This window comes from Solanum tuberosum, unplaced genomic scaffold, assembly GCF_000226075.1.
Source record: "Solanum tuberosum cultivar DM 1-3 516 R44 unplaced genomic scaffold, SolTub_3.0 scf00087, whole genome shotgun sequence".
Lineage (NCBI taxonomy): Eukaryota > Viridiplantae > Streptophyta > Magnoliopsida > Solanales > Solanaceae > Solanum > Solanum tuberosum.
Window position 1 is genome coordinate 847,812 of NW_006239017.1, and position 24,285 is coordinate 872,096.

The following is a 24,285-nucleotide window of genomic DNA, read 5'->3' on the forward strand; positions in this document are numbered from 1 at the left end:
CAATATAAAATATGTTTTGAAAAAAATACAAAAAATTCCACTGATTCTTGAAGTGAATCTATCGTTAAAATACTATAAATCATGATAATTGACAATATAAAATATGTTTTGAAAAAAATACAAAAAATTCCACTGATTCTTGAAGTGAATCTATCGTTAAAATACTATAAATCATGATAATTGACAATATAAAATATGTTTTGAAAAAAATACAAAAAATTCCACTGATTCTTGAAGTGAATCTATCGTTAAAATACTATAAATCATGATAATTGACAACATAAAATATTTCAAAAATGTTGTATGTGAGTAGTCTTATTATGCCTTAAATAGCGTCAACGAAAGTACATGTTTGTGATAAAAAAACTTATTCCTTTATCCACGCAAACAATCGCTTCAAAAACTCGGTTATTAGCCCCAAAATATACCATTTATATTATTGGGCCCGTGCATAGCACGGGCAACATTATCTAGTTATGAAAGAAAGGCTTGTTGATGAATACAACTCCACCTATTAATTATATATATATATATGTTACGTTCGATCTATAATTTCGTAAAAACGATTTATTTATGATCACTTATAAATGAAATTGAAGATGTTAGTGTGGCATTTAATATTATATTGTATAATATATTAAGTCATGTCTCATGCATGACACTCATTGCTTGCATTTGCTCTAATATATATGTGAATATTGACATTTTATGCCTCGTTACTCAAGATATTGTAAAAATGGCATAAAACTAAAGATAAGTTTATAAAAGGCTATCTTCCTCTTTTGAAGTACAATTGAATGAGTGTTACACTTAATTATTTTTCATATCGTGTTAATTGACTTTAGATGTATGATTTTAAAGCAGCCAAGTGAATACAGAACTGATCACTCGTCGATCGCTAAATCGTTCATAACCAAAATTATAATCTCCTTTCAACAATAGTTGTCCATTATTGACTTGACACACCTTTAGAAACAATAAATAATAGAAATTTCCCTTTGAATATATTAAATTTAATGCTTTAAAAAATATATTAGATATTGAATAGTATCTAATAGCAAAAATAAAATAGATAAAATGAATAAATAATTCATTAATTTTTTTAAACTGGACAAATATTATAAGACATTTTTTTTAATACATCAGACAAGTAAAGAACTTTAATTTGCTATGATCAGGATAGTTTGAATATTGGATCATATCATATCCTAATATAGAAACCTAAGTCAACTTAAACAGCTGAACTGGTCACACTTTTATGAGTCAAAATCCATACTTTGTGACACTCAACACTCTTCTGGAACATTAATGTTTTGCATAAATTGAACAATAAAATGATTTTTTTTAAATTTTGTTTCTGCTTATTGTCGATTGATATCTGTTTTGGGGTCTTGTTAATTAATTTGCACTGAAAAACATAATTTTAGAAAATAAAATATCATTTAACAGAGTTGATTTCATTCTCAAAACTCAAATATATATTTGTTCAAAGATGAAAGGGACTTACCTTACCCGGATCCAATAATTAATTGCTTGCAGGTTCACAATAACTCAATAATTTTTATTCAACAGTATTAAAATATTCTTGAAATATTTATGAGTATTAAACTATGAATTTAATTATTATCGTATATACAGTATATATTAACTATCCAGAATCTACAGAACAGTTACAATTCTGGAATATGTAATGAGATAAGATGATGATCAGTCCAATCGGATAACTGATAATAATTCATAAGGAATGGTTAGTCTATATAGGTAGCTACTTAAACAAACATGGTTTCAGATTGTAGCACAAAACCTTTTTTCTTCTTCAGTCTTGTCAGATTATGTCACCTTTCCTTTCATCTATTGCTTCTTGTTGCCTTCTGATATACTCAAGTTAAGTGACAAACAAACAAAAAAGGTAAAAGTGGAAGCACCGTTTGGGGAGGGATCTTTACTTGTTTAGCTAATGGTTGATTAATATTTATTAAGAAATTTATCTAACTAGTTTCTAGTTCGAATCCTAACTAATTCACTATCATATTGAAATTCTAATTCTTTATAAAGAAGTTTAGATTCCAATATTATGCACTATTTAAAAAATGCTCAAACACAAAATTGATAAAAATCGATCTGCGACAATTCATTTGGCCTAAATTTTTTTTATGAAATTATTTTAATGAAATCGATCTCTGAAGGTTGATTTATTTAGTGAAAAATAAGAGAAATTGCAAAAAGATTGAGCTAAGTAAAAAGTTATTTTTAACAACCAACCTCTATTTTGTTTTTGCAAAATAGTCACCTTCAAAGTTTGACATTCATGATAGAGGGTAAGCCTCTGAAGAAGGGATGCACATTACATCTTAATCGAATTCTACATAGAATTGACAGAAGAAAATTAGAAAATATATAAAAATGAATTCAAAATCAACTGTTGAGACGCTTTTTAGATTAAAATTCAAGAATTGAACCAGCTCGTTACACAATGAATTATGCTTACTATTGGCCGGGAAGGGAGATCACTATGGGGTGTACTGAAGGCTAACATAACATCTTGGCTGATCAAAAGATTAAAAAAGAAATGCTGGAGCCAGGGTATACTGTTGGCAACATGGAGGCTGATTTAGACATATATTACTGTATAATTTTGATCTCACACAGAGTACATAGATAATGTACATAATTTTTTTTTTACCAAAATATGTAATATATTATACATGTTTATAAATTATACACAACATATACATTCGATGTGTATAAATATTATAATTTGACCATACTAATAATAAACTAGGCGCGGAAGGATACATTATGATTTATTATGTGAATTTTGGACTTTAACGTGACTTTTTTTAGTATTTCTAGTCACGTTTAATAAAGAGGAATTTTAGCAAATAGTCATTATAATAAATTTAATTATGTTCCATTGCTATAGTTTGCATATTTACAGGCTGTAATTACAGTTTAAGCTGTCTCGTTTGTATAATTCACAGGTTCGTTAGTATAATTGAACTATTTTTGTATAAACTCGAAATAACTGTTTTTGTATAAACAGTTATACTAATTGCATTATACAAAAGTTATACAAATTCTGAATTATACAAACGTACAAATTATACAAACTCGAAACCTTATTCCACATAATTATCATGGATTGTGGTCGCGATGACTATGATAACTAATTAACTAGTATATATTTGCTTAACCATGTAATTTCTCCTTAATTATAATAGAATTCAAATGTGCTAGAAACTTAAAAAGAACAGAACTGTCAAAAAATATACTTGAGATATCACTTTGAAACTATCTAAAACATAAGGGATCATTTTTGTCATTTTGTCATATTATATTTACCAATATGAAGACTGAAGAGCCCTTATCTGTAGCAGCAGAAGAAGAGAAAGGATGATGAGCCTCTCCATTGCCTCACCTTCACCTTCACCTTCAGGTGTTACCTTCACTTCCAAGATTAACCTCTCCAAATCCTCCTTCCATGGCATTCGGATTCCTAAAATCATTCAGGCGCGTGCAGTAAACGCGCCGCCTCCTTCTTGTCCGTCATTGGTGGTGAAAATGGCGAAGAGGGAAGAGGAATTGAAGGAAATCAGAACTAAGACTACTGAAGAGCTTCAGGAAGAGATTGTGGACCTTAAAGGAGAGCTATTTATGCTTCGTCTTCAAAGGTCCGCTCGAAATGAGTTCAAGTCCAGCGAGTTTCTGCGAATGCGAAAAAGGGTAATCTCTCTTTTCTCTGCTTTTGCTGTATATTTATATTAAATTTTTAATGCGTATGAAGTTCTTACCTTTGGAATTAGCAAATTTGACTGTTAAATGATAGTAGTAATTGTGAAGTTTTCAACACTGTACTGTTTTTAATGTCACCTCATTTCAATTATTAGATTTAGGTGCATATCTGTGTGAAGAATGAAACAGTTCCTAATTATGGGAACACTGCAGAGATACCTTTGTTGCTTAGCGCACACGGGATTCTTGAGATATGTGATGAATTTTATTTGAATGGTGAATTTGAGTCTTAATTAAAATCCAATTTGTGACATTTAAGTTTTAGAAGGAAGTGTTCCTTGTGTCCTGCAGCAAGTACTGAAAATAGATGGGGTGTATGATTAAGGAAGAGGAGTAAGTGCACAGTAAAAGTCTACTGCGAAAAAGGACATAGTTGAGAGATACTGATGTCTATACCTGAGGTGTCTAATCAATCCCATAACCGATTCTCTTTAATTGACTATAGTGATTTATTCAGTATGAGCAGACGCTACAATAGCAGCTTAACCAGCTTAAAGTGGTTTGAATGTTGTTCAAAACTTGTCTTAAATGCTTTTATCAATATGTATTATGATTCTTTCCTGTTCTTTGTTTTAGCATTATTCACATATCCGGTGCTTGTTTTGATAGACTATTTGCCTCTTATGGTTGTATGTGTGTGTATATATACATAACACCTTTTATAATGTATTGCAATCATTTGTGCGCTAATAAGGTATACTTTTCCTCGCCAAGGAGTCTCTTCTGAAGAGGCAGTACTAAACAACTGATATCTCACTTTTGATAACACTGTGTATAATCATGTTCATTTTCCCATTTCCCTTCAGAAATTGCAGGTTCTTTTTCTTCATGTATTTACTTCTTGGTTTTATTTTACTTCACTTTGACGTGATTTACATAATGTGCTAGATTGCAAGGATGCTTACAGTTAAACGGGAGAGAGAGGTTGAAGAAGGGATTAACAAGAGGATATCCAGGAAGCTCGACCGGAAATGGAAGAAAAGCATTGTCCCTAGACCACCCCCCTCTTTGAAGAAGCTACGAGAGGAGGAGGCAGCAGAAGAAGCTAAGGAATCTGCCTCCTGATTACAGACATTTAAACTAGCAGGCAAATGTTGTATTTTCTTTTCTGGTTTCTCCTCTCATTTTGTTGATTCACCATACGTATAGTTTATAACTGCTCCTGAAATTTTGTATTAAGCCAACTTAATTTGCAAGTGATCATTCTTAACTATGTTCCCAATCATTGAGGATGGTGCCAATTTTCTTCCAGTCAAAATTGTACCTGAATGGTGAAATCTGTTTCGGTTTCTTCCAAGTTCTTTTATTTTTTTTTCCTGAACCTCCAATTATGACTGCCATAAATTATCAGCTAGAGGATTCCTGTAATTTGAACTACTTCACCTTCCTGGGAAAGGACAGGTAGTAAAATACAAGGTTGGGATGAAGAGAACTTCACGAAAGTCTACGCAAAAACAAGTCTGTTGAAAAGGCTATGTTCACTTCATCAAAGCTGATTTAACTTGGCTACAAAGATTCTACCAAATAGGGATACATCTCATTTTTTAGTTTCCTCGATGTAGTCGTTCTCAAATTTCTGAAATAGTATAGTTTCCTTTTGCTCTTTGCTGCTTTAAGTATGTGGATAAGATGCTCCATACATAGTTGTGCTGTCTTCTTCGTTCTGTTTTAGTTGGATACTGGTTTTTTTATCCTGGATATATTGCAACGTAGATATGATTCAAACATGTCAATGGTTAATGCCCCACCCACTTCCCTCCTCTTTCACTCTGTTTCGTGTCTTAACACTAGTACTGCAATTGGTTTTCTACAATGCAGATGTCTTTACGCTATTGATATGTGAAAAAGCATAATATTATGCAGATTGTTATTTAGTTTGCTAGGATCATGGTAACCTCTCCATGGAATGTTGTGATTTAAAAAGTTTATAGTTCTATAAAACTGTATCTCTGACCATGAACCCCTAGCTTTTGACTATTGGATGATGTTGAGTTAGGATCATCCATCTTAACAAAAAGAGAAAAATGGTGGTGGATTTTTCACATTTGCCTCCTTCCATGCTCAGTAATCAGCTTCATTCTGAATAATGAATTAGAAATCTCAAATATAGTAGAATCAATAACATTTAACCTTTCTTAATAGGACTTATTACTTGTGCAACATTGCATAGTTTAAGCCAAAGGCTCTGGTTTTGACAAATTAATGATAGCATACAACCCAAACACCAAGATGCAAAAGCATATATCTACTTTTCAACCAAAACAACCCCACCAAAGAGTGTGATCCCTTGTGGAGTTTTACGTTTAACCCCGAATCTAACCTGTTATACTCAGACAAGTAAAATGGAAATAAATAACATATGTAATCTAGTATTGCGTGTCTGACGAGTCACCAAAAATGCCTCCCAAGATTGACGATCCTTCATTTCCACCATTATTGTCACCACCACCTATGATCCCCTGCATGAAAGTCTGACCAACCTGTTGAGCTGCACCTTCTACAAGTCCTTGTATTGCAGCATTCATCAAATTATTCCCGAAACCATTGTTTGCCCCTGGAGTCTGCATATACTGGTTTGGCCTCACTTGTCCTTGAATCATAGTAGGTTGCAGGAACTGTTGCTGTGGAACTGCACTTGTACTACCACTATGAAACAACTGGTTTGGCCTTGCTTGTCCTTGAATTATAGGAGGTTGTAGGAACTGTTGCTGCGGAACTGCACTTGTACTAGCACTATGAAACAGCTGATTTGGCCTCGCTTGTCCCTGAAATACTGTAGGCTGTAGAGAATGGTTGTTAGTTATTGCACCTGTGCTTGCGGCATGCATCAAATGATGTGACCTTGCTTGTCTACCCACAGTAGCCTGCTGGAATTGGTTAGGAGCCCCTGGGAATGAATGGTGGTGCTGGAGGGCAGTTGACTGTGAAGCTTCCTGCCTAGGGGCAGAAGTTAAACAATCCAAATGAACATCAAACTCACAAGCAGGACATCTATAAAGCCACTGCTTGACTCCAATCTTGCGGCATACATCACAAGAGAAGCCTTTGGCATTAGCATAAGGATTCTTGAAGGTGAGTTCAAGCGAGCATTGGTGCAGTTCGTGTGTGATTTTGAGGGGTCTAGATGCACAAATAACATGGAGATCAAACTCACAATAACTGCAATGGTAGCTAAAGCCGGTTCCATGGCGTTTACAGGCATCACAATTGAACTGGCCACCGGGGTATTTGGACGTTGGGAGGAGGTTGAGAGGGTGGTTCGGATGAGAGGGGTGAGTAATCAGCTGTGGGAATTTAGCACAGCTTAAATGAAGAGTGTAGTTGCAAGGCCTACATATGTACATTTGGCCTGATGGTGGAAGTCTGCATCCTGAACAAGGGCTTAGATCTTGGAGTTGGGTGCATAACTCCAATTCATGTGGATGACTAAAGTGCTTTAGGCTTGAAGTTGGATCATTGTTCAGTTTCACCCTTCCCATCTTCTTGCCTCTTTTCTCTTCTTTTCTCCTATTTTTTCCCTCTTTACTGTTCTGATTTGGAGAATTAATTGTTATAAAAAGGAGGTGATTAGGGGATGAACTGTAGCTAAGACAGAGTGGCAACCAGTTGACTTTTGGAATTTATGGGATTAAGTCTATGCCCAACACGGTTTGTGTCACTGATTGGGATGTGCACAGTAATGCAAACAGCATTGATTGGCTCTTCTTTGACCAATTCTCATAGGATGTTTACTTCAAGTTTTCATTGTGTCTGTGGGGGTGGGGGGGTTATGGTTGGTGGCTCTCTAGCTTCTTTTTTTCCCCACCCGGTGTCCGGAGCCCACATTGGAGCCCCAACTAAATCCGGCTTGTGCACTGCATGTCCCATTCGGAGGTGGCACTTCCAATAAGATTTTCTCCGTATTGAGGGTTCGAATCCAAAAACTCTGATTAAGGTTGAAACAGTCTCACAACTGCTCAATAACCCATGTTGGTACTCTCTAGTTTCTTCATAAGAATATGATATATTAAAAGCATATTCAATTTCAGATATAATGTTGTTAGAAGGAAAGAAAAATAAATTATGGGTTATAGTGTGCAAGTGATATAGTTACCTTTCTCAAAAAAATAAAATATAAAAAATGAGCGAGTGTTGACCTAGTTTATTGCACATCCTAACCTGGAATTCTCTACTTCACCTGCAATAAATTAGATGGTCTATTTTAATTCCATATGACATTTAAGTATTCTGAGTTGGACCCAGAAGCCACCAACGTGATGCAGTAGTAGGTTGCTCAAATAGTTGTGGATTCGAGTCACTAAGGTAGCAAAAAAGTAGGAGCTCCTAGGAGGGGTAAAAGAAAAAAAATCTCAATAGAAGCAAAAAAAGTTCATTAGAAGTTTTTTTCATCGGCTAAAGTCTTAGCGGATAGAGTTACATATTTCATGAAAGATGCATGATAAAATAGTCGAGGTGTATCCAAATTAGTTCGGACATGATTATAAGAAAAGTTCATTTATGATTGAGTTAAGGAGCAACTTGATCACAATTCACAAGTGGCTGGAATATTCAATACGCAGTAGTTGACTTGACTTTCTCTACATGCTCATTCAGGGATAAGTATTGGAAACTCGAAAGAAAAGAAAGAGTTACTAGTTTCATTAAATCTTTCTTATGTTGAATTTCTTGTGATGTAAATTTATTAATAACAATTTTAATCACAAATCACCATTATAATGGGGTTAGATTAGACATTGACCCCTTTTTTTAATATTGGAGCAAGGGCAGATTTTCAATTTATGATGTATATTATGTTAAACATATCTTTTTTCACAAGTTGCAAATGATTACTAAAACATTGGAAGATTCCGGGACTGAAAATTACCGGCTAAGCACTCAAATGGGCAAAAAGAATTATAATCTGTCAGACAGCCATGAGACCATCTTAGGCCTGAGATCATCAGGTCTAAGAACGATCATCTACTGCAACCACAGCTCGAGGAGCCACGATTGGCTGTTAATCACGCTCTGGTCACATGGCCATGCTTCATCAACCAGACTTGGTTTCCTGTCTCCTTAGAAATCAAGGATACAGTGGTACGAGCCTATAGAACAGATCCTGTTCAAGTAAGGTCGTGACATAAGATGCTGGTAAGAAGCCTCATAAAGCTGGAGCTTATGTATTGCACTGCCGATGTGGGAACAATATGTTGGCCCCTGATGCAAGTGTCGCTGACTACAGTGCGCAATCTCCAAGTCTCAAGTGCAACAAAAGCTTCGCTGATTTTTGATTCATTACAGAAAAATAATTATACAATGAGGTTAAATCAAACCAATTCCCAGTTGGAAGAACGGTTAGTAACTGTGTTCAAAGTAGTAAACCAGAAATCCTTTTAAGAAGAAAAGAAAAAATATCCGAGACCACATAATTCATTGTGTCGTTAAGAAAGGGATAAAACATATATATTTGTTAAAGAAGCAGGGACACCTCAAACTTTAGTCACAACAAAATCACACAAAGACTCGACTTTGTGTGTAAGAAAATATATGCATATGCAGAAGAAGAAGAAAAATCATTCATTCAATTCAAATCCCAAAAATGAGGAAAACTCCTCTATCACTTTGGAAAAGTCACAATCTTTCAGAAATATTACAACCTTTCGAATAAGTCACAATCTTTTGGAAAAATCACAACGCTTCCGAATAATCACAACTTTCCAGAAAAATGACAACCCTTCATTTTCCATTGACCACTTTTAAACCCCAATAAGAACCGAAGGAAACAGAATTCTCTGCCAACAATAAATTCAGTAGGAAATAAAGCCTAATAGTTTTTCATTCGAGACAATCAATCTCCAGTAGAGTCCGCAATAATGGCCCGAATCAGAGTGAGAGTAACTAAAGAGCAACGGCATCAATCAAGAATGGCAGAGATCTCAACGTCAATAAAATCAATAACATCAAAGAAACAAAATATAACAAAAGAATTCGAAAAGGGTGATGAAGTTGAAGTGGCAAGTCACGAAGATGGATTCGTAGGCTCTTACTACACAGCAACTATTCTTTCTAAGCTTGACGCTAATCATTACATCGTCAAGTACAAGACTATGTTGACTGATGATGAGTCTGAACTGCTGGAGGAAGTGGTCACTGTAGGCGAGGTCCGTCCTGTTCCACCTCATCAAGATGAAACAATGTCAGAAAAAGGATTCCGTGTATACGATATTGTTGATGTGTATGCCAATGATGGATGGTGGTTTGGATGTATCAGTGGGAAAATTGGAGAAGAGTACTATGTCTATTTCCCAACAACTGAAGATAACATTGCATACCCTTCTCATGTGTTGAGATTTCATCAAGAATGGTGTAAATGCGGGTGGATATCTCTCATGTCATGACAAAGAAGGATTTTCGACTTGTGCTGATCTTGAATTCAGGAAATTATTTATCATTCGTTTTATGTCAATTCAATTTTTGTTGCGAAATTGTTACATTTGCTCATAAAGATTTTGATTTTTTTGTGGTTGCAATTATTTGATTTTTCTCTCATTCCTTTTCTTATGATGTGTTACTCCAGAATCGATACTTCCCAAACTTAGAAGGATCAAAACATATAGATCATGTAGAACTAAAATGTACTAAAACTGAAAGTGTTCATCACACAATACCTCAGTGAAGTGCTAGTTGAGATTGAGATCAATCAATAAGTGCGAAGTCAAATATTTGTGAACAGTGTTTTCAATCGGGGCGATTCTCGGAGCGGGTTGTATAAAAAATGCTCCGGGCGCAAATTGAAGGTGGACATCTATAGGGCGTAAGTCCTACAATTATATGCCTGCCTAGGGCGTTATTTTCTTTATTGGTGTAATGATATTTATATTTTATGCTATCATGTTTTTTTAGGTTGTAGTCATTTTTTCTATGATGTATAAATAAACTTTCATATAAAATGACATAGCTATAAATAATTTTTTAGATAATCATATCTAAAATTTATAGGATAGAGTTACCTATCTCAAATAGTAATTATAATACTTTCTTTTCTATATTATTGGTTATAAAATTCCCTTTTAAGTGAAAAAGATATTTGTATGTTTTAATATAATTTTCATCTTAAAATTGAACATCACACGAACAACTTATGTGCAAGTGGACAATAGTTGTGATCTTTGTTACAACAATGCTAGGCAGATAAGCTTCCAAACAAAAAAAAGAAGGGAAAGTCTGTCCGACAGACTTGAAAGCAGGGGTGCTCCTGGAATGAAGCTCATAAAGCTAGAGCTTATGTGTTGAACTCCCGATGTGGGAACATTTATTATGTCCTTTTGGTTCACCTCGAAGAAACAGCTTATGTACATATACTTGCTGGCTGTACTGTATTAGAAATGGTAGTATCATTCATGATTTCTCTTTTATTTTAGTTTATACTAAGTTTCAACAACTCTTTTATGATTCAAATTGACGATATCCATAGGCTGGCTGAATCTTGAATTAGCCAAAATAATCATTCTGTTCTTCGTTTGATACATTAGAAAGTTTGTAAGACAGCAGTGAGACATCTTAGACTTGCAAACAGACCCAAAGTTTCCTAAGTAGGCAGATGAAGAAAACTGGAAACCATTTTTGGCTTCTAATTAGGTCTCGTACAAAAAGAATGGAGTCTGTCAGACAGCCATGAGACCATCTTAGGCCTGAGATCAGGTCTAAGAACGATCATCTACTGCAACCACAGCTCGAGGAGCCATGGTTGGCTGTTAATCACGCTCTGGTCACATGGCCATACTTCATCAACCAGACTTGGTTTCCTGTCTCCTTAGAAATAAAGGATTCAGTGGTACGAGCCTATAGAACAGATCCTGTTCAAGTAAGGTCGTGACATATGCTCCTGGTAAGAAGCCTCATAAAGCTGGAGCTTATGTGTTGCACTGCCGATGTGGGAACAATCTATTGGCCCCTGACACAGCTACGCTGACTACTACGCAATCTCTAAGGCATAAGTGCAATAAAAGTAATAAAATTTATGTCAGATTTTAGTTTTTGATTTGTTATAGAAAAAATAATAATTATGCATTAATTTTATTTTAACGTGTAGATAGTTAATTTCGTAGAAACCGTTCCAATTCCCAGTAGGCAGTTTTTCCTCTTGCCATGACCTCCATAATAAATTAGGAAAGAAATTTTTTTTTAAAAAAAAGATATAAACCAATCAAAAATTTTAAAAATTGGAAATTTCCTATTCCGAGTCATTAAAGAAAAATAAGAAAACAATTCCCATTCCGAATTACAGAAGGAAACAAGAAGTCTCTCCCTATAAATTCACTTCCAAAGCTCATTCAATTGACAAATCAATCTCTAGTAGAGTCTGCAATAATGGCTCCAATCAAAGTGACAGAAATTAATTCAGAGGAACGCCACGCAATGCTCTCAGAGTTTATAAAATCAATAGCATTCAAGAGACAACAGATAACAAAAGTATTCCAAAAGGGCGATGAAGTTGAAGTGGCAAGTCAAGTATATGGCTTCATAGGTTCTTACTACGAAGCAACTATTGTTTATCCCATTGGCGCTTATCATTACAAAATCAAGTATAAAACTCTGTTGACTGATGATGAATCCGGGCCACTGGAAGAGATGGTCAGTGCAGCAGTGATCCGCCCTGTTCCACCTCATCAAGATAAAACAATGTCAGAAAACGGATTCCATCTGTATGATATGGCTAAGCACTCAAATGGGCAAAAAGAACTATAATCTGTCAGACAGCCATGAGACCATCTTAGGCCTGAGATCAGGTCTAAGAACGATCATCTACTGCAACCACAGCTCAAGGAGCCACGATAGGCTTGAGCCACGATAGGCTGTTAATCACGCTCTGGTCACATGGCCATGCTTCATCAACCAGACTTGGTTTCCTGTCTCCTTAGAAATCAAGGATACAGTGGTACGAGCCTATAGAACAGATCCTGTTCAAGTAAGGTCGTGACAGTTGTTAGTGAATAGAAGGTTATAACGCCAGAGCTTATGTGTTGCATATCCGATGTGGGAGTACATATTAGTAATATATTGGCATGTCACACAATTTCGCTAACTATGCAATCTCCAATTCTAAACTCGTCCAAGTGCAACAAAAACAGTGAAATTTATGTAAGATTTATTATTACTCCTAACTCAACTGAAAAACCAATTAAATAAGTATGATTGAAGAAAAAGTCACTCTACTTTTATCAAATAAACTATACCTTAGAATTATTTTTTCTTTAATTAACTTGAAAAAATGAAACTAAAGTTATAATTATACTGGGGCAGAGGGAGTAATTTGTTTTAAGGTGAAGACCATCAATTTCGTAGAAACCATCCCAATTCCCAGAAGCAAGAACTCCATGACCTTTTTTTGCGTTAATAACTTATATGGTCACTTAACTATAACAAATTATGTAGCGAAGTCACTAAAGTTTATAAGAATGAGAAAGATAAGCATATTATAAACCATAAAGGAAGGAAGTATTACAAAATCAAACTTGAGGAGATGATATAATTGTCTCTTTAGTTTTTTGGTCATAGTAACTTTTTGGTAAAACTAGTTTAAGTTACGTTGAACAACTTTGTGATAAAACTAGTTTAAGTTATGTTGAACGATTTTTTGGTAAAATTAGTTTAAGTTACGTTGAACGACTTTTTGGTAAAACTAGTTTAAGTTGAACGATTTTTTGGTGAAACTAGTAAGTTGAAAGATTTTTTGATAAGCCTAGTTTAAGTTGCAAGATATTTTGGTGAAACTAGTAAGTTGAAAGCTTTTTTGATAAGCCTAGTTTAAGTTGCACGGTATTTTGGTGAAACTAGTAAGTTGAACGACTTTTTGATAAAACTAGTAATAAGTTGAATGATTTTTTGATAAAATTAATAAGTTGAACAATTTTTTGATGAAACTAGTAAGTTGAACGATTTTTTGATAAAACTAGTTTAGGTTGACCGATTTTTTGATAAAACTATAGTTGAACAATTTTTTGATAATACTAGTAAGGTGAACGATTTTTTGATAAAACTAGTGCAACTTGAACGATTTTTTGATAAAATTAGTAATAAGTTGAATGATTTTTTGATAAAATTAATAAGTTGAACAATTTTTTGATGAAACTAGTAAGTTGAACGATTTTTTGATAAAACTAGTGCAAGTTGAATGATTTTTTGATAAAACTAGCGTAAGCTGAACGATTTTTTTGAAAAAACTAGTGCAAGTTGAACGATTTTTTGATAAAACTAGTTTAGGTTGACCGATTTTTTGATAAAACTAGTTTAAGTTGAACGATTTTTTGATAAAACTAGTAAATTGAACAATATTTTGCTAAAACTCGTAAGTTGAACATTTTTTAATTTGGTAAAACTAATTTAAGTTGAATGACTTTTTGCTAAAACTCGTAAGTTGTACATTTTTTAATTTGGTAAAACTAATTTATGTTGAGTGACTTTTTGCTAAAACTCGTAAGTTGAACGTTTTTTAATTTGGTAAAACTAATTTAAGTTGAATGACTTTTTGCTAAAACTCGTAAGTTGTACATTTTTTAATTTGGTAAAACTAATTTAAGTTGAATGACTTTTTGCTAAAACTCGTGAGTTGAACGTTTTTTATTTTGGTAAAACTAATTTAAGTTGAATGACTTTTTGCTAAAACTCGTAAGTTGTACATTTTTTAATTTGGTAAAACTAATTTATGTTGAGTGACTTTTTGCTAAAACTCGTAAGTTGAACGATATTTTGGTAAAACTACAAAGTTATGAAGTAAACTATCATAAATGGAAAACAAAAGAAAATAGGAAAATAATCTCTATTCTTAATCACCAAAGGTAACATAATTCTCTGCCTATAAATTCACTTGCAAAGCCTCATAGTTCCTCACTTTTCATTCAATCGAACCAATCTTCACTACTACTCTCAAAATGGCCCTAGTAAACAATTCAGAGCAACGCCACCAATCAAAAATTGAAAAGCTCTCAAAGGAAATAGATTCGATAGCAATGAAGACACAACAAATAACAAAACTATTCCAAAAGGACGATGAAGTTGAAGTGGCAAGTCACACGATAGGCTTCATAGGTTCTTACTACGAAGCAACTATTGTTTCTATCGAGGACGCTTATCATTACAAAATCAAGTACAAAACTCTGTTGACTGATGATAAGTCTGCACCTCTAGAAGAGCTTTTCACTATAGGCGAGGTCCGCCCTGTTCCACTTGAAACAATGTCAGGAAACACATTCCGTCTATACAATAAGGTTGATGTGTTTTCCAATGATGGATGGTGGTTTGGATTTATTAGTGGGATAATTGGAGAAGAGTACTATGTCTATTTCCCTACAACTGGAGATAACATTGCATACCCTTCTCATGCGTTGAGATTTCATCAAGAATGGTCTAATGACAAGTGGAAAGTCCTGAAATGACAAGGAACGATTTTCGACTTATGCTGATCTTGATTTACTGTACTAAGATAGGAATGCGATTCAAGTTTAGTTGCATAATGTAATATTGCTGATTAACACTTTGATATGCTAGACATATATTTTCTTGCCTTAAATTGTGGTATTATATGTTATCAAATTCTTTACTTTGCTTTTCTACGTTAATGCGATTTCAAACATAAATTTACATAAATTCATGTTATTTTAAGAATATAAGTGTAAAATTACTTGTCACTCCAAAAAATATTGTAGGTCGGCGCAAGTGATATGAAACTAAATAAGATAATGTAAGAAAAATATTTTCATTCATAAGTGAGAAAAATGAAAAAATCATATTCATATTTCTTTATGAAAAATAATTTTGAATAAATATTTCTTGTACTTATATTATACCAGTACGAAAAACCATAATGTACATATCCTTCATACATAAAAATTACAGTCCTAATATTCAATTAGCTTACGAAATATGTATATCATTTATAAATAGTCTATATTTTATATCAAATATATATATAAATATAGTATATACACCAATAAAAAAAAATGCAGTCCATGCTAGGACAAAAAAAAGGAAGAAGGAGAATTTGGTCATTTCGGAGTAGATGAGTTGAGTTGAATGAGAAGAAAAGAACCTTTTTCGACTTTGTCAATTAAGAAAAGAGTGTCTGTTAACCCAGCGAAGGAACCGACGAAGAAGAAAAGAAAAAATTACACCAAAAAAGAGCAAAAATGGCGTTGCAGTGGATGATATTGACGTACGTAGTAGCAGCAGAGGCAGCGATAGCAATTCTGCTAACATTGCCATCTCCTAAAGCTCTCAAATCTCGTTTTGTTTCTCTAATTTCACTCGCCCTTCAACCCTCTCTTTTCGTCGTCCCTTTCTCTGCTTTTCAGCTCCTCGGTATTCTCTCTGCTTCTTATCCTATTGATTTTTATTTGCTACTTCGTTATTTTTACAGTTGTGTGATACTGAGACTTACTAATTTTTGTTCTTGTTGTTGTTCTCTTAGATATTTATTGGAAAAATGAACATCGATTGATGTGTACGGGTGAGATTTGCACTGCTTCAGAGAGGGACCGCTACGAGAAATCGGTAAATTTTCTTTCCCCTTTTTTTGGAACGATTTTGTGTAGTAGTAATTTTTACTGGGTGAGTTTAAATTGTAAACAAAGCGTGTGGTATGTATGAAAAGGAAAATTGGTTCTACAATGCCATTTCAACTTCATTCTTTGATTGATAACCAATTAGTAGTTTCTACAATTTTGATGGACAAGAATAACTGATATTTGCTTGATAACCCTGTGTTGCTTGTACCTAGATGTGGAGTTTAGTTGAGTTGTTGAGGTGTTTGATTTGCTGAAGACTGCAAGTTTAGGATTGAGATATAACTAAATTGTTATACACCGGTGTGCAAAATGGCTTATAAAGCATGATATTTGGGTTGCATATGCGTGATATTTGATTGTCATTCGTTAGAATTAGAAAGGATTTTGGATTTTCAAGTAAATTATATGCAGTTTAAGATGTTCTTCTTTAAGTATATTACTACTTCTTGGCTGCATGAGTTTAGCAGTAGTCGTGGAATTGAAATCAGATTGACCAGATATTGTACATATCTTATCCAGGTTGAAAAGATGAAATCAGATTGATCAGCTATTGTACATATCTTAGATTATTTGTGAAGTTGGTCTTCTGTAGTTTCTATAAGTCTCACTTTTCCGTTCTAGTAGGTGATGGCACTAAAGGTAATGCAGTTGTATATATTGTTCACTTATAGAGACAAGTTAGATGCTGGTGCTAGAAAAATGGGAATAACGAGAAGTGTTTTGTTGTAGTCTGGCCATGAACTTATCTAGTGATGAACTGGTGACAGTCGGACATATATAAGATATCAGGTCTATTGGGAAAGGGAAGTTTTCTTTAGTTTAGGAAACCACAAATAGGTAAAAATAAACAGAAAGTAAGATAAATTCCTAACAAATCAAGGAATGAAGGTAGTGACCATAACTTATTTCATTTAGGGGAAGTGCTTATTGTTTCATCAATTTATATAACCTTATATCAATGCATCAAGCCGAAGGAAACCTTCAATTCAATTTCTTGATTGTTTGGTTGAAATTTTAACGGAGAGTTTGCAACAGTAAGGTACCACTTCAGAAATGCGGCAGCTGAAGGAACAATTGTTACTAGTCTAGTTCTGTGTTTTCGGAAAGGTGTGGCTACCCTTCTATAGCGACTGCACCATTTTGCAAGTCTACTGTATTTTGTTCTGACACACCATCTAGCATGTTCGATGAAGACTCCTGCACAAACATGTTTACTTCTTAAACATTATGAAAGTGGGGACAAAGCATTTCAGTTGCAGGTCCTCTTGTTTTTATTTAAGTACCTCAGTGGTGGCATTATGGTGAGACTGAGATCAATTAATGGCTGCTAATTGGACGACGGATCAGCCCACTTCTTTTGTGTGGGATTGTTATTGTCATTTGTCTGCCTATCCTATGTGCTATGTTAAACATTTTGGAAATAAGAAATGGTCCTAATATTAAGTTTTATCGGATGTCCCTGAAGGGACCGTCCCCAGATTAAGTTCAGTCCTGTGATATGTAGAATCACCTTGATATGCAAACATCAGTCTAGCATATCAGATATTGTAGATTACAAACTATTTACGTTGGTAAATGCTGACGACTGAATTCCTGAGCCATATGCCAAGAAACCCTTGCATTTTCCGGATAATTGAGGAAATGTGCTGTGTGGTGCATGGATTTCCCTGTTCTTTTTTCCCCTTGTTCTTGCACAGAAATAGAAGCACATTGATGTTATGTTATCTGGCTTATGACTTCCTTTTCCCTTCTGTTTGTATCTCCACTCATGTTATGCAGATCTACAAGGCTCAAAGAAATGTGATCCTATGTCTGGCAGCATGCCTTCTCTACTGGTACATCAACAGAATCATTATATGTGATTTTACTTTCGAAATGTGTCTTCTCTTTTATAATTTAATGCATTAACAATGTGTTCTTAATGTGTGTGAAGGTGTATCTATCGTGTTTGCAAGTACTACAAGGAGATTCAGAGCATTGAAGAAGTAGAAAAGAGCTACAAAGACCAGTAGCTGTCTATCTGTGCACCAATCATATTATTCAAGGCTACTTGTAGCTGAAGTAACATTTAGACCATGCAATATAACATAATATCAGTCTTGTGTTTGCTTTACAAGCCATCGCTATGAATCTATGACTACTACATATTCAAAGGAGTTTGCAAAAGGGAAGAAAGTCTGACAATATGGAAATTTCTCTAATATTCAGTATTCACTTTCCAAAATCTTTTGTTTTCCAATCAGTACATCCCAATATCACAGGGTGAAATATAAAAGGCACAAGAAAAAGGCTCCCAAAAACAGCAAAAAAAGAAAAAAAGAAAAAAAAGAAGAGATCCACTATCACATTTTTGCTACAGAAAGAATCAAGCAGGATGCCTCTTCTTCTTCTTTGTCTTCAACCTATCACATAGGAAAGTTTTCTCTAATTGATCCACCCTCTGTGCCAGCGAATTCAGCATTCGTGTTTGTAGTTCATTTTTTTGGCACAGTTCAGTCATCATTCTCATCATATTCTCATTCTTCTCCACCATTTTCTCCAACAACTCTCTGTTTCTTCTACTCTCCTCTTCCCCGTCAAGCTTGTGTGACCTTGTTTCATTCTTCTCATCCTCAATTCCTTCAATCACATCCCCAACTTCACCTCTCTCCACACTTTCCTCCACACATTCGTGCTTTGGACAGTCCGTTTCCTCCTTCACCTCCTGCAATTCTTCACACTTCTCAACCGACGGTGCTACATCGTGTTCACCCTCTACGGGTGTTTTCTCATCATTTGATGTCGCTTGAGTTTCTACATCCACATTCTGCTCTGACAGATCACAAAGTTCATTCTGATTATTCAATTTTCCATCTTCATCCTGATTTCCTGTTGAATTGGGGATGTCTCCGGTCTGATTGGCTGATTCAGAGAGTTCATCGGATTGATTCTCCTCTTCAGCTGCAATTTGATTTGCAGCAGAAACAATGGAGTCAACTTTCTCTTGCAAATAGATGGCCTTTCTAATTACAGCCTTTCTGCACTCCCTAACACCGGAATCAACTCCACGAATGGAGTCCAACTTGAAAAGCAGAGACATCAGCGTCTCATTCACCCGCAACCTTTCCCTTTCATCTCTACAAATCAACTCCGCCGTTTCTCTACACAAAAGCTTCCGCTCAACATCTTCCACCTCTTTTCGTATCGACATGATTTTCTTCACGCTTTTTCTCACCAAAAAGCCTCTGAATACCTTCTGGATCTTCAACGCTGAAGCGAACCGATCCGCCTCAGGTTTCTGTTTCGCCGAGGCCAAAACGGACCGCTCGGGATCCGAACTGACGAAGTGGACCGGAATCTGGACAACCTTGGAGGCCGGCTTGATTCCGGCAGGTTTCTGATGAATCGATTGCACTGGTATTCCTCTCATGTTTGAGGAATAGCGAGGGTGAGCTGGCTGGGACCAATAGCTTCCGTAGAACGGATTCTCCATTGTTAACTTTGATCGCTTTGTTGAGATATTGATAACTAACGAAGTCTGAAGTTTTTGTTGTGTTGTATATGCAATGAGGGAAGCTGTGAAGCTTTCTGCTATTTATGCGGTTGAGAGAGAAACTGAACTGAATATTCCAGAAGGTTCAGGAATTTTTGGAAGGGCACAGAAATATCTTAGCTTTCGCTAGAGTGATGTAGAATGTTCTATCCCTGTAAGTCGATATTAATTGAATTAAAAAATGATTTTGTCCAATTATAATAAATATAGAAAAATTATAAAAAAAAAATCTTCGTATCAAATACATTCTTAATAAAAAAAAATAAAAATTGAACCCAATCACTTATTTTTCAATTTTTCTGTTGAGATCTATTTTTCAAAGATATTTATATTGGATCAATGATTCATTTGTAGATTTTATTAGAATTTATAATTGGTTATTGAAACCTCAAATATGACAAACGGAAAAAAAAACAAAACATGATTATTGAGGATCACTCAGGGGTATAGGGTGTGCTTGGTAGGAAGGAAAATGCTTTTTCTGGAAAATAAGGATATTTTTTATTTATTTTTTCATATTTGGTTGGTGAATAAAAAATATTTTTTGAAAAAGTTTTTTTAGTGTTTGATTTATAAATAAAAAATATTTTGAGATATTTTTTTTATTTTTACTAGAGAGTAGAAAATAATTTTTTTAATTGAAATTGAAAATATATTTTAAAAATAAACTTAATTTTTTTGGGGTGGGCGGGCTGCCGGAGGGGTGAGATAGGGTAAAAAAAATAAAAATTAAAAATTAAAAATATTTTTTAAAAACAAACTTAAATTATTTAATTTTTTTTTTGGAGGGCGTTGAGGGTAGGGTTGAAAATAAAAATTTGAAATATTTTTCAAAAACAAACTTTAATTTTTTATTGGTCTTTTAAAGTAAGCTTTAAATCTAATTTTTTATCCAAAAAAATTATTATTTTCAACAAAAAAAATTGATTTTTTCAACAGAAAAATTGTAATTTAAAGTTGGAGGAAAGTTTAGGAAAATGTTTTCCTTAATTTTTGAAGGGAAGTCATTTTTCTTAAATTTGAAGAAAATGAGTTGATTTATATTTTACCAACCAAACATGAGAAAATTGGAAAACATTTTCCGGAAAATGTTTTTCTTCATACCAAACACACCCATAATGTATTAAAACAATCGATCCAATCAATTAAATAAAACATACTCCCTCCATTTCATATTAATTGAATTGTTGAGGTGTTTCACACCCTTTAGGAAAAGAAGATTAAGACATAAATTAGGCTTAACTTTCCATTTTTACCCTGATTAATTATTATCAAAATTATGATTAAAATAACTAAATATTAATTAATAACTAATTTCAATACTAACTAATGAAGGGTAAAATTGAAAAAACATTCTAAAATTATTTTTGAAAATTGAACAATTAAGTTAATTTAAAAAATGAAAAATATCTCAATAATTCAATTAATATGAAATGGAGGGAGTACATTGATCGGACAGACCACTAACTAGAATTTGATTTCTTAAATTATTACATGTGTATTACCAAAATAAATATCAAAGATATTTATGTCATATGCGTTTTTTTTTAATTGTCCAGTCACATTTTTCGCTTAGTTGACTGGAGATTATATTTATGGCTCCAATTTTCTCAATTTATTAACTTCTTCGCATGTTAATAAGAACAATTATTCTTTATATGTATATAAACATGTATTTGTTAATTTTACTCTTTCAAATTTAGTCCTACCGTAATGTACCTCTAATTAATTCGGTCAAACATAAAGTTTTCATTTAATTCATATCTAATTAGCTTCAAATTCATAAATCTTATCCCTATCGTCTTATTAGGATTTGTATTCAAATTTTTAAAGAAATAATTTTTGCTCTAGAGTTAAAATAGTTTTTTCATTATTACAAATAGAAATATCACTATTTATCTTTTCTTGATCCCATTTATTATTTCATTTTTATCTCTAAATTCGGTAAAAACATAAGGTTTTCAAGAACTTTTCATTCTATTCCCTTGCTTATACCTATTCTCTAGCTTTCCCACTCATACTCCCACTTTCATTCCCATTTTCCTCCTATAAATATTTCATTCATCAAAGTTATATCCATCAAATTACATCTACTTAGTATATTCAAATACCAAAAAAAGAAAAAAAATCAAAAAAAAAAAAAAAGAGAGGTTGGGACTGAAGTATAACAACTTGTGCTTCTTTCTCAGTTTCCTTTGTTGTCAAATCCTAACACAGAACCATGGCTAAATTTTCCAAGAATTCCATGGTTCTGTGCTTTTTGGTAGCCATTGTTTTTGTTATCTCTAGTGCAAGTGCATCTACTAGGCTTAAGAAATTTGATCACCCTACTAAAGGTGATGGTACTCTTAATTTCTTGGTTATTGGTGACTGGGGACGAAGGGGTACTTATAATCAATCTCACGTAGCTCGTCAGGTACCATTTCTATTTTATTTGTCTTTCGTCAATTTTATTAATGAATCGTGTGATTAACTCATTTCAAAATTTATATACAGATGGAAAGAGTCGGAGAGAAGTTAGACATTGATTTTGTATTATCAACGGGTGACAATTTCTATGATAACGGATTGACAGGAATACATGATTCAAATTTTGTAGAGTCATTTACTAACATATACACAGCAAAGAGCTTACAAAAACAATGGTACAGCGGTAAGTTTCCCAAAATAAGTACAATTTTATTCTGACTAGAGCTGTAAATATAGGTCTGTCTAGCCCATACTGACGGTTCTAATTATAACATTTGAATTGGTCTGAGATTTTGTTTTTTTTTGCACAGTATTAGGCAACCACGATTACAGAGGAGATGTAGAAGCACAACTCAGTCCTTACCTTAGGAAAATTGATAGCAGATGGGTTTGTTTAAGGTCTTTCGTAGTTAATGCAGGTACAAAATTGATCTCTTGTTAAATAATTTAATCAACTTTATATGTTATTTTTGATTCTCCATTTTTATTTTTTGAAGAAATTGCTGAAATATTCATGGTGGACACAACTCCATTTGAGGAGAAATATTTCACAACTCCTAAGGATCATATCTACGATTGGCGTGGTGTGCTCCCTAGACAAGCATACATGGCTAACGTATTAAAAGTAAGTTGAATGTAGACTTCATAAATATTCGTCTAAAAATCATTTCTCATACATTTTAATTTCAAGATCATGATTTTATAAAATTTCAATGATTGTTTTTTATTAGGAACTCGAAAAGGCCTTGAGTGAATCGACAGCAAAATGGAAGATTGTACTAGGTCACCATGCCATTAGAAGTGCAGGACATCACGGTGACACTCAGATACTTGTGGATCGTTTTCTTCCTATTCTTAGGGTAACTCTTTCTCTATTTCATTCACACCTATGAATTGCTTTTGACTCGAAATGTGTATATAACGTTATTGATTTGCCTCTTGAAACTACAGAAGTACGATGTTGATTTTTACATGAACGGACATGATCACTGTCTTGAACATATTAGCGACACTGAAAGGTGAGACTAGACTTCAAATCTTGCAAAATGACCTTAATTTTAGCAACATGATCTTAATTTTTGTCTTTGATGTTGCAGCCCATTGCAATTTTTAGTAAGTGGGGCGGGTTCAAAGGCATGGAGAGGAGATACTAAAGGAATAAATAGAGATGATGTACATTTTTTCCATGATGGACAAGGTTTCATGTCTGTTGAGTTGACACCAACAGAGGCAGAGATCAAATATTATGATGTTTTTGGTAGTGTTAGACATAGGTGGAATAGGTCCAAGTTGCTTCTTCACTCTGCTATGTAAAAAAAATTCTTTTTTGGTTGTAGATACTAAGTTAGATGTAGAAAAGAAATTGGATTCTTTTTTTTTTCCGTCGAGATTGGATTTCACAATGCCTAATTTGGTTTTGTGAAAGGAAGTAATCTCGCACATTTAGGGTTCGTTTGGCTTGATGTATTAGTATTTAGATGGAATAAAATATGACATTTTTGCTCAGTGTTTGGTTAGTATTTTGAATCCTACATAGCAAATCTGGTATATTATTTTGTAAAGATTTAAGGCCAATCAATATGTAGCATTCCTTATCAATTTCCCTTCTTGGAAATTAATCCACAATAAATATATATTGCATGCTTTCTGTAATTTCCAATGCTCTTTTAGATACTACTGTTCTATATATATATACTAGATAGGGGACCCCGTGCCAGCACGGGGCCCAATAAATGTTACTGAGCTATTAATTAAAGTATAAAAGAAATTTTTTTAAAAAAGGAAACATAAATGTCAGCAGGATTTCAATCTATGTAATTTTTATGTTTTAATCATTGTAATACCGATTGAATTTGGAGAGGCAACTAAATTTTTTTAAAGATTTTTTTTTATAAATTTTAAGTTGTTAATTATTATAATTTATAATATTTTTATTAATTTTAAACCAAT

General features: G+C 33.7%; 7 protein-coding genes across 7 annotated transcripts; 5 read left to right on the forward strand and 2 right to left on the reverse strand.

Annotated features, from left to right (window-relative positions):
• The first annotated feature begins 3,360 nt into the window (after nucleotides 1-3,360).
• LOC102591222 (50S ribosomal protein L29, chloroplastic-like) lies at nucleotides 3,361-5,050 on the forward strand. The gene is made up of 2 exons (XM_006347295.2): nucleotides 3,361-3,723; nucleotides 4,681-5,050. The coding sequence occupies exons 1-2, from the start codon at nucleotides 3,394-3,396 to the stop codon at nucleotides 4,855-4,857; spliced, it is 507 nt and encodes a 168-aa protein (XP_006347357.1). The 5' UTR covers nucleotides 3,361-3,393; the 3' UTR covers nucleotides 4,858-5,050.
• An 849-nt stretch (nucleotides 5,051-5,899) lies between these two features.
• On the reverse strand, nucleotides 5,900-7,359 carry LOC102591548 (uncharacterized). Its single transcript, XM_006347296.2, has one exon. It carries the CDS (start codon nucleotides 7,269-7,271, stop codon nucleotides 6,159-6,161), a length of 1,113 nt encoding a protein of 370 aa, XP_006347358.1. The 5' UTR covers nucleotides 7,272-7,359; the 3' UTR covers nucleotides 5,900-6,158.
• Nucleotides 7,360-9,644: 2,285 nt separating this feature from the next.
• Nucleotides 9,645-10,169, forward strand: LOC107060635 (uncharacterized). Its single transcript, XM_015308738.1, has one exon. It carries the CDS (start codon nucleotides 9,645-9,647, stop codon nucleotides 10,167-10,169), a length of 525 nt encoding a protein of 174 aa, XP_015164224.1.
• A 4,533-nt stretch (nucleotides 10,170-14,702) lies between these two features.
• Nucleotides 14,703-15,206, forward strand: LOC107060636 (uncharacterized). Its single transcript, XM_015308739.1, has one exon. It carries the CDS (start codon nucleotides 14,703-14,705, stop codon nucleotides 15,204-15,206), a length of 504 nt encoding a protein of 167 aa, XP_015164225.1.
• Nucleotides 15,207-15,855: 649 nt separating this feature from the next.
• On the forward strand, nucleotides 15,856-18,558 carry LOC102591891 (uncharacterized). Its single transcript, XM_006347297.2, has 4 exons — nucleotides 15,856-16,128; nucleotides 16,238-16,320; nucleotides 18,114-18,169; nucleotides 18,268-18,558. Exons 1-4 carry the CDS (start codon nucleotides 15,957-15,959, stop codon nucleotides 18,344-18,346), a joined length of 390 nt encoding a protein of 129 aa, XP_006347359.1. The 5' UTR covers nucleotides 15,856-15,956; the 3' UTR covers nucleotides 18,347-18,558.
• Nucleotides 18,559-18,699: 141 nt separating this feature from the next.
• Nucleotides 18,700-19,806, reverse strand: LOC107060638 (uncharacterized). The gene has a single exon (XM_015308740.1). It carries the CDS (start codon nucleotides 19,804-19,806, stop codon nucleotides 18,700-18,702), a length of 1,107 nt encoding a protein of 368 aa, XP_015164226.1.
• Nucleotides 19,807-21,993: 2,187 nt separating this feature from the next.
• LOC102592221 (purple acid phosphatase 3-like) lies at nucleotides 21,994-23,841 on the forward strand. Its single transcript, XM_006347298.2, has 7 exons — nucleotides 21,994-22,282; nucleotides 22,363-22,519; nucleotides 22,647-22,754; nucleotides 22,833-22,960; nucleotides 23,067-23,195; nucleotides 23,287-23,354; nucleotides 23,433-23,841. Exons 1-7 carry the CDS (start codon nucleotides 22,088-22,090, stop codon nucleotides 23,647-23,649), a joined length of 1,002 nt encoding a protein of 333 aa, XP_006347360.1. The 5' UTR covers nucleotides 21,994-22,087; the 3' UTR covers nucleotides 23,650-23,841.
• The last annotated feature ends 444 nt before the right edge of the window (nucleotides 23,842-24,285 follow it).

What these genes read in the sequence shown, in the direction of transcription:
- LOC102591222 (XM_006347295.2), top strand. Translation starts at nt 3,394, where the DNA reads ATGATGAGCCTCTCCATTGCCTCACCTTCACCTTCACCTTCAGGTGTT. An exon ending in TTCTGCGAATGCGAAAAAGG is followed by an intron (nt 3,724 to 4,680) that starts GTAATCTCTCTT and finishes ATAATGTGCTAG; the next exon opens with ATTGCAAGGATGCTTACAGT.
- LOC102591548 (XM_006347296.2), bottom strand. Translation starts at nt 7,271, where the DNA reads ATGGGAAGGGTGAAACTGAACAATGATCCAACTTCAAGCCTAAAGCAC.
- LOC107060635 (XM_015308738.1), top strand. Translation starts at nt 9,645, where the DNA reads ATGGCCCGAATCAGAGTGAGAGTAACTAAAGAGCAACGGCATCAATCA.
- LOC107060636 (XM_015308739.1), top strand. Translation starts at nt 14,703, where the DNA reads ATGGCCCTAGTAAACAATTCAGAGCAACGCCACCAATCAAAAATTGAA.
- LOC102591891 (XM_006347297.2), top strand. Translation starts at nt 15,957, where the DNA reads ATGGCGTTGCAGTGGATGATATTGACGTACGTAGTAGCAGCAGAGGCA. An exon ending in GGGACCGCTACGAGAAATCG is followed by an intron (nt 16,321 to 18,113) that starts GTAAATTTTCTT and finishes CATGTTATGCAG; the next exon opens with ATCTACAAGGCTCAAAGAAA. An exon ending in GCAGCATGCCTTCTCTACTG is followed by an intron (nt 18,170 to 18,267) that starts GTACATCAACAG and finishes ATGTGTGTGAAG; the next exon opens with GTGTATCTATCGTGTTTGCA.
- LOC107060638 (XM_015308740.1), bottom strand. Translation starts at nt 19,806, where the DNA reads ATGGAGAATCCGTTCTACGGAAGCTATTGGTCCCAGCCAGCTCACCCT.
- LOC102592221 (XM_006347298.2), top strand. Translation starts at nt 22,088, where the DNA reads ATGGCTAAATTTTCCAAGAATTCCATGGTTCTGTGCTTTTTGGTAGCC. An exon ending in ACAAAAACAATGGTACAGCG is followed by an intron (nt 22,520 to 22,646) that starts GTAAGTTTCCCA and finishes TTTTTTGCACAG; the next exon opens with TATTAGGCAACCACGATTAC. An exon ending in CATATTAGCGACACTGAAAG is followed by an intron (nt 23,355 to 23,432) that starts GTGAGACTAGAC and finishes TTGATGTTGCAG; the next exon opens with CCCATTGCAATTTTTAGTAA.